The 8,493-nt window shown below is 43.3% G+C and overlaps 1 protein-coding gene across 1 annotated transcript in view; it reads left to right on the plus strand.

Moving 5' to 3' along the window:
* Nucleotides 1-7,229, plus strand: part of LOC139297255 (rho guanine nucleotide exchange factor TIAM2-like) — a 45,953-nt gene extending 38,724 nt beyond the window's left edge. The window contains exons 19-27 of the mRNA XM_070919843.1: nt 37-145; nt 2,359-2,538; nt 2,811-2,929; nt 3,474-3,582; nt 4,092-4,150; nt 4,268-4,370; nt 4,632-4,725; nt 6,017-6,171; nt 6,526-7,229. Of these exons, the coding sequence (XP_070775944.1) occupies nt 37-145; nt 2,359-2,538; nt 2,811-2,929; nt 3,474-3,582; nt 4,092-4,150; nt 4,268-4,370; nt 4,632-4,725; nt 6,017-6,171; nt 6,526-7,229 (1,632 nt within the window). The remainder of the gene's footprint in view (nt 1-36; nt 146-2,358; nt 2,539-2,810; nt 2,930-3,473; nt 3,583-4,091; nt 4,151-4,267; nt 4,371-4,631; nt 4,726-6,016; nt 6,172-6,525) is intronic.
* The last annotated feature ends 1,264 nt before the right edge of the window (nt 7,230-8,493 follow it).

An 8,493-nucleotide genomic window follows, 5' to 3' on the forward strand; every position in this document is an offset into this window, starting at 1 on the left:
GTCTTTGTTTTTCCCTCACACCCTCTCTGTTTACAGAAGCTGCTGTTTTCTCTTGGGGGTTCCTTCCTCTACTACGCTGACCACTTCAAGCTCTACAGCGGCTTCTGCGCCAACCACATCAAGGTCCAGAAGGTCCTGGAGAGAGGTACGACACACACCTCAACACATGAAGAAAACATGGTGGCCTAAATACACTCCCACTGTGCAGTGTGAGTTGAAAAGTGGGATATAATGAATACATCTGCAGACACATACTAATCCACAGTGTCCCACACCCCTGCTAAATTCAGCTTCCTTGCACCTATGTTGCATCAGAGACACCTCACGGCACTCGCTGTTGAAGGTTTGGTTTCTCTCTTGGGAAACAAATCAATTATGAATGAAAGTAAATGTCCCAGAGTGAGACAGTGGATGGAAGTGAGGTGAGTGATGCCTCTCCAGTTTACTGCAAGCCCTGTTCCACCTCCAACATCATGCGCGCGCGCACACGCACACACACACACACACACACACACACACACACATAGTTGGGAGAAGCAACATTCTCCATTCATCCTCCATCCTTTCATTTTGTGATCTACGGTTTCTAAACATTCAAAGCTATTACCTGTTTCACAAGCAGATGAAGTTTAAACAAATACATTCATTAATACACAGACTTTGGATAACCTTGTCCACTAACAGCAGATCGTGACAACCTGAGAGCCCTAATAATTCCTCCCGTCTCCCTCAGCATGTGACAGAGTAGAAATTTTAAAGTTGATTTATGCCGACTAAGACGCCGGCCTTTCTGCCATGATTTGGGAATGCTGCCCAGCACAGAGAGAAATGTAAGAAGATTGGCTTCTTTGCCGACATGGGGGGATGGGGTGGGCAAATTGCCCCCCTGTGCTGCTTAAATCTGCCCCATTACTAGAATTGCGTGGGATATTCCTCGAAGTAAGCAGCACGATGGATATTTAATAGGATTAGAAGGAGAAAAACACTCCGAAAAGTCTCTGATGGGTCAGAATTACCTAGAGGAGTATAAAGTGTGGTAAATATGGCTATCAAAGCAACACTGGTGCAAGAAATCGTTTTCTGCAGTGTTATGTATTTTGAAAGATCATGGAAATTATGTTTAATGATGTATTATGCAACCATCAGGCTATAAAAAGATCCTTTGCTACAATCCTTCGAGGAAAACCCTCCTATTACTTTTAAAGATGCGCTGTTAAAAAGCGAAATCTGTGATGTAAACAGAAGGGTTACCTCACTACCGAATCAAAGATCACCCTTCTATCACTCTCAAATTGTTTTGTTTTTTTCTATATAGCAGTCTGTGGGCAGTGCCAACTCAGCACTAAGGGAAGAGATGCCAGATTAAAAGTACTCTGCTTCATACACCCTGTTCTTTAACCAAAGCTTTAAATGATGGGGTGCACACAGTGTTATAGTTGGTGCGCACAGACTAATATTAGAACATGTAGCACAATAATTGCACAGTACAGATAACAATAGCCAAGTATAACATGGTGATGGTTGCACAGTGGACACGCTGAGTGTGTAGTTGTCTCAGCTTGATACAGAACACCCAGCGCAGCCTGGTCACAACCAGCTGATCCAAGGACACAGAGAAGAAATCTGAGTTTGTCAACCCTTTAAGTAATTATATGCCCTTCTCCCTCTTCATTATCCCCCCCTCCCTTTCCCATCATGCCACGGGCCCTGGGTTGCCTTAGTTTCTCTGTTTATTTGTCGACTTGTTAATTGCCTGCCAATTACTCTGGGAGGTGTCGATGCGGCTGCCTGTCTGTGGCTGGGAGTGCTATAATTAATACTTTAATGGCCCCCCTCCGTACGTGTCGTGGAAGCATACTGCTCAGGGAAAATGTCATCACCTTTACAGAAGGCTTGTTCTGTATTATACCTGCCATTTCACACAACGATTTTGGCTTCAGTGTAACTGAGTCCCAACTTGATCATCTTCAGTGTGTTGACAATATGACAGCTTTAGTATTTAAGTAACTCATCAAAGTTCTTTTGCTTTGTCTTCAATTTTCTATGATACTCAGAGGTGATGTGCTGAGTAGAATGGGTGCATTAGCAGATGTTTACACTTTAATACTGCAGTGGTCATGGTAGGTTTAGGAGAAGCCTACACTACCCCCTGCTGGAGACAGCTTATTGCACCATGATTCTGCACTGGCCAACCCGTTTTCTATGTCAGATCTGAGTTTGGCTTACAATATAGCCAAACATGTCTCTCATTGTGTATGCATGAGACCATCAGAGTACATCAGGAAACACAAACACACAAAACAAAGACATTAAACTGCTGAAAGATTCATATTAATTCAGTATGTGTGTGTTCTTCAGCTAAGACGGATCAGGCCTTCAAGGAATTCCTGGATGCGAGGAACCCCACCAAGCAGCACTCATCCACCCTCGAGTCCTACCTGATTAAACCGGTGCAGAGGGTGCTCAAGTACCCCCTGCTGCTCCGGGAGCTGGTCTCCCTCACTGACGCTGACAGCGAGGAGCACTACCACCTCACCGGTAGGGAGAGAAATACATGTACATTTACAGACACACATGCTCACCCACACACATGGGCAGGATGTGCTAAAAATATAGACTATGTTCACACTTCTGTGTCATGCTATCATGCATGGGAACATTAAGTAACAGCTCTTGGCACATAACGGGCACTTTTCCCCACACACAATGAGCAAATAAAATCTGCTACTGTAGTGCAAAGCACCCACACTCTGACACTACAGTCAGGAATTGATCCCTGTTAACACGTCATTCTGTTCGTGTCCCTGCAGAGGCTCTGAAAGCCATGGAGAAGGTGGCCAGCCACATCAATGAGATGCAGAAGATCTACGAGGATTACGGCTCCGTGTTTGATCAGCTAGTTGTTGAGCAAACTGGCCACGATAAAGAGGTAGAGACACATATCAGAATCACATTCGGTAAATATATTTCAAGTTGCCGTGGTGACAGGCACTGAAATTGCACCGAGTTTTGCAGGACACCACGAAATACTTCTCACAATCAGTTTAAACTACTTCAATCTAGTTGACTATCAGTACACCAGAGTGGAGCTGTTTAGTTTATGTTGTTTATGCTGTCTTATGCTGTTTATTGCCTCTCGGGATTGAATACATTTACAAATTGATGGAATATTTAGTTGGTAACCACTGCAGTGTAAATATTCAAAGTGAATGCTAAATAATGTTGTCTAGGGTGCTGTATGTTTTCAACGTATTTTAAACAGCTATAAAAAAACTATAAAAACCAGATAAAGGTTTGCTTGAAAATCAGCTTTCATCCCATGTGCAAACACTAGTTTGTAGTGTCTATGGAACTCCAATTATAGACACGGACAGTCAGTATGTATCTCACACAGCAGTGAAAAGTCTGGCTTGTTGTTCTTCTCCCTCTAGCCCCGCTCTCTTTAAACTGTCTCCTGCGTGTCTCTCTCTCAGGTCACAGAGATCTCTATGGGAGAGTTTCTCATGCATTCCTCAGTGGTCTGGCTCAACCCACATCCATCGTTGGGCCGCATGAGAAAAGACCCCGAAATGACCGTGTTTGGTGAGTTTGTATACTGCCCTTGCCACCAGTGCTGTTGCATTCTGGGAATATGAGTCCCTGACATTTCCCTAGCAACACCCCCGTACCTTACTGGACTCCAGTGGTTTCTGGCAACCAATGTGTTGGCAGCTATTCCTGTCAAACTCCACATACTGTTTCATCTCAAAGGCTTTGGGCACAAGGCAACAAAACAGAAAACCATTTTTAATATTGGATCCATTTTTGTGGTTCCATTTTTTTTATGTCATCCGTGGATGTTTGCAGTTAAACATTTAATCAGTATAAACCAAGTGTATTGGGTTTGCTGTTCAGCCCCACAGGATCGTGTCTGCAGTAGAACTCAAACAGATCTCAGTGAATTTCAATATCCGTAGCTGTAGCGCTGATATGCTTTAAGGCTTCAAGCTGGCATCTAAAATGCTTCTGTGGGTTGCACTCCTTCAGTCAACTTTCCCCAAGAGGCATTCGCAGTCAAAACTAAGACGCTGATGTGTTCTCTCTCTCTCCAGTGTTCAAGAAAGCGGTGATATTGGTCTACAGGGAAAACAACAAGCTTAAGAAGAAAATGGTAAGTATTGTGTCTGCTGCACTCATTTACTCTTGCATGCCACAAATGGTGTCTTTGGTTTGAAACGTAGCATTTTTCTCTTTTTCCCCATTGTGGCATTCTCTATGTGATGACCAGACCAACCCTCGATCAGCACTTTCTCACGGAGATTCGGACCCCTTTAAGTTCCGCTGGCTCATCCCGCTCTCTGCGCTGCAGGTCAGATTGGGAAATACTGCAGGTAAGAGGCCGGCACACTGCCACATTATCCCCACTAAATCACTCTTAAAGTACATCCACTAAATCTTTTTGTTCTTTCTCCCCCTTCATATTTCCCTACACACACCCCTAAGCTCATTCTCCTTGCCCACACACACACACACACACACACCTCTTCTGGCATTTCTATTCAGCCCCCTCCCTCCTTATCTCCTTCTGAAACCATAAACCATATTTGGACTGTGTGATTAAAAGCCTCTCCTTTATTTCCTCGCTCTCACAGGAACAGGCACGGAAAGCAGCTGCATCTGGGAGCTGATTCACTCCAGGTCTGAAGTGGAAGGCAGACCGGAGACAGTCTTCCAGCTGTGTAGCAGGTCAGAGACTAAACTGCAGGTGGAATCAGTGATGATTTCTTCTGATATGCATTCATGGATTGCATAGTCATTTTTTTGCCCATTACACATACCAGAATTTGAGTATTATTATAAGAAAATAAAGGTTTATTACAACTTTGGTCTTATTGTTGTAGTTTTGGCCACCATTTCTATTGGTTATGATAACATTGTACTCGCCAAAGTAATTGCTGAGATGTGGGAACACGGTAACATCGCTAAAATGATCCAACAGGTCAAGAAATACAAGTGGTAATGTCAGTAATAATCTGTCATTGCACAGGGAAACTATGTACACACAACTATGGCAAGTACGGTAGGTCAAAGTTGACCCAGAAATTTGGTCCCGAAACTGTGATAGATGTTTGTAACAGACAGTTTGGTTAGTTCATTGTACAGTTTCACTTCATTTTCTCTTCCAAATAAGGTTGGCTAACATCTGACTTTCTAACACTGTCAGACTTCTTTTTTGCAATGTTGCAATGTTCCCAGATCTTAAAGTTGCTATTACTGATGGAAAGGATGGTCAAGGCTACAAAATAAAAGACACAAGTTGTGATAAACTAGAATTATTTTAACGTTTTCAAACCTACTTAAGATGTAGTCATTCCCTTTTTTTTCTCCAACCTCGTCAAGGTAAACCATTATTAAAATGTGTGAGTGCTGCTGATCCAGCTTAAGTAAAAAAGAATCAAGCCAATTTGTTCAAATATCACCTATTTTTACAGTTCAACTGACGCATATTAAATGCCTTAAATAGTGCAACATTTTGGAAAATATGCTTCTTTTTTGCTGATGATACCACTCTCATCTGTTAAATATGCAGCTGCGTATCTTGTTGTCTAACTCTCATCACTAGAAAATGCTTGTTTCCTATTCATTAAATATTTTTTCATACGTAGTTCAATAATCAATTTTTTTAAAGCCATTTTTGTTTTCATATCATTGTCCCCAAAGAAGAAACATTTGAGTGTAGCTTTCAACTTAGCATTTCCTCCCATGGATCCCATGTTTGCTGTTGTTGTTTTAGTATTTAACAGTATAAACTGTTACCATGGGGACAGTGGTGAGAGTGAAGCCTGTGACCAAATTGGTAATTCTCATTACACACTGTGAAATTGGGATCACTCCTAATGAATTAAATCACCCATTTCATTGGGGACACAATGGAACTCTCTCGCCAATCCCCTCAATATATATTTAGCTTCCGAAATCAAGTTTAACACACTCATGTGCTCATGTTACTATGGTACCTCTGCTGTGTCCTCCTCAGTGTGCCAGAGAGCAAGGTCAACATCATCAAGGTGATCCGCTCCATCCTCAGGGAGAACGTGAGGAGGAACATGAGGAGCGATGGCACGTTGGAGAGGGGCTGTAAGGAGCGCCTGGTCCCCCTGCGCAGCACCCTGCCCTCCACTGCCAGACTAGGTGAGTGTTCAGATGCATTTTGAGGAAAAATATGTTTTTATGGAGGAGATATTTCTTTCAATTAAAGATCTATGAATAACTCTTGACATTTGTTTTGAGTACCAGGCTCTGCTTCCTGGGAAAGTTTCCTATAAAAACATGTCAACATAGGAGTGATTCTTGCTGAGTGGTATTTAGCCTTTAAGGTCATTTGGCTTTAAAAATCATCAGCTGTGTAACGCTAAGTGTGCATGTACTTTAGAGATGATCGTATCTTACTTTTTAGGTCATAAAATGCTAGAGGGGCTTAAAGTGCAAGTGTTGTACTCAGATAAGAGTGGCATTTCTGACTTCAATCTCCACATTCGTTACCAGGTTCCTCCAGGGCTTCCTGGTTGTGTAAGCAGCCACTTGGAGATCTCTCCACCCAGGCTGGGCATCCCAAGCTGGGGCCAGACTCAGATGAAGGAAGCTTGAGCAGTGGAACCTACAGTTTGTCTGGGGCTCCTCCACCTTGCACCTCCGCTGACTCTCATATCCTGCCTGTGCAGCAGAACTGGTCTCAGACAGCTGGATCCAGCTCGCAGCCCCGCTCCACCTCTGCTGTGAAAGAGTCTGATATTTTGAGTGACGAGGATGATGACGGCTTTAGCGAGGGGGGAACAAGGAGGGACAGTGGAGATAGCAGCTCTCCAACTAGCGCCATTGAGGCTCAGTTCCTCCAGCTTAAACTCTCAGAGGATGCAGTGTCAAAATGTGCACTGGCTCCCTGTGTTCAACCTGAGGGAGTGGGGGACACTCCAGAGACCCAACCCAAACTGATGCGAGGACACAGTGCTGTTAAGAGAAAACCCAGCAGTTTCAGGAGGAGCCAAGGCGCACTGTTGAACATGAAGGCGCACAGCAGGTCACTGGACAGCCAGGCAGATGCAGCTTCACCGTCAGGGGTTGTGGACCTCAACACGCTGCTGGAGAGAGAGTTCAGCGTCCAAAGTCTGACTTCTGTAGTGAATGAAGACTGTTTCTTTGACCCAGATGAAAGCTGTGCCACTGACTCTGGAAACACCACCTCCTCGTAGGGGGCTGGGTGGACAGAGCACATCTGTACTGTACCAGGGACACAAGTTAATGATCATAAAAAAGGTCCGAGGTGCTGACCAAAGCCCCAGCGTCCCAAGTGGGGAAACCCTGTGGGCTCTACCAGGGGGGGCTGCGAAGCTGTGCCTCAAGTTGGTTTAGTGAGCCACATACATGCCTGCTAAAAGTTAGGTGTAAATAATCTGTTCTGATAAAGCCTTTTGGCTGACAGACCCAGTTTTCTGCCCTGGAGAGGCGAAGCGAGTTGATTTCTGTCCCAATGATAATGACTGCAATGAATCTGCCAAGCACTGATGCGTTCCTGCGATCTCCTCGGCTCTGGGCTTTGCCTCCTCCCCACAAACCGTCTGAGTGACATATTCCATCCTAGTTTCCCCTGCAGCTCATGCTGATTGGCAGTTTTTATTTGGTTTTTGACCTTTTCTATAAGGAAATGGGGAGTATGTCCTTGGTCTGTCAGTCCCAAAAGTTAAAAGAGGAGGAAGTCCACAGTGCATATAGAGCCTTGGGACACTGAGATGAAATAAGTTTCAGAGTTTGAGTCTATTTTGTGCTACATGTTGTTTCACAGTTTGCCGGACAGCAGGTTTTCACACAGAGGTCCTGAGTTCAGGCTTGGTAAAGAATTCATTTGTATTTGGTTTCACGGAAGAAAGGCACTGAGTGAAAGCTATCGCATACTAATAAAGATCCACCCAAAGAGCTACGTCAGTCAAGGCAGACTTCCAGAGAAGACATAGACCTAAATAAACGGGAAGGACACTGACTTTCGCAACTAAGCCTTTTTGCTGTATTTTATGCACTAAAGTACACTGTTTGCCTATATATTTGAAATATTTTTTATCTGTACAGGTTTTAATGTAATTAATACTGTTTTTATTTATTAATAGGTTTGATTATGTATATCTTAGCAAAGTAACTTTTTGGGTGAAGGCTTGAACTGTTGGTTAAACATTTGGTCCATTAGTGAATAAAAAAAGATGCAAAACAGCTTGACATTTTTTCCACTTCATTTTATTTGTAGCCTACTGGATTTTGGTTGTCTTTTGCTGAAGATTGTAATTTCCAGGGTATGCATTGGAATGTACATGTGTTTTTGAGATATGGCTACTTAATTGAATGATTTAAACTGCAATAATGTTTAAACCCCAATGGTTCTCTTTATGTTTATGTGTCCTGTATAGATAATCTTTTCTACCTTTGAAACATTTATGTATTCTACTTATACATACTTGACACTGTACA

This window comes from Enoplosus armatus, chromosome 15 (assembly GCF_043641665.1).
Source record: "Enoplosus armatus isolate fEnoArm2 chromosome 15, fEnoArm2.hap1, whole genome shotgun sequence".
Taxonomy (NCBI): domain Eukaryota; kingdom Metazoa; phylum Chordata; class Actinopteri; order Centrarchiformes; family Enoplosidae; genus Enoplosus; species Enoplosus armatus.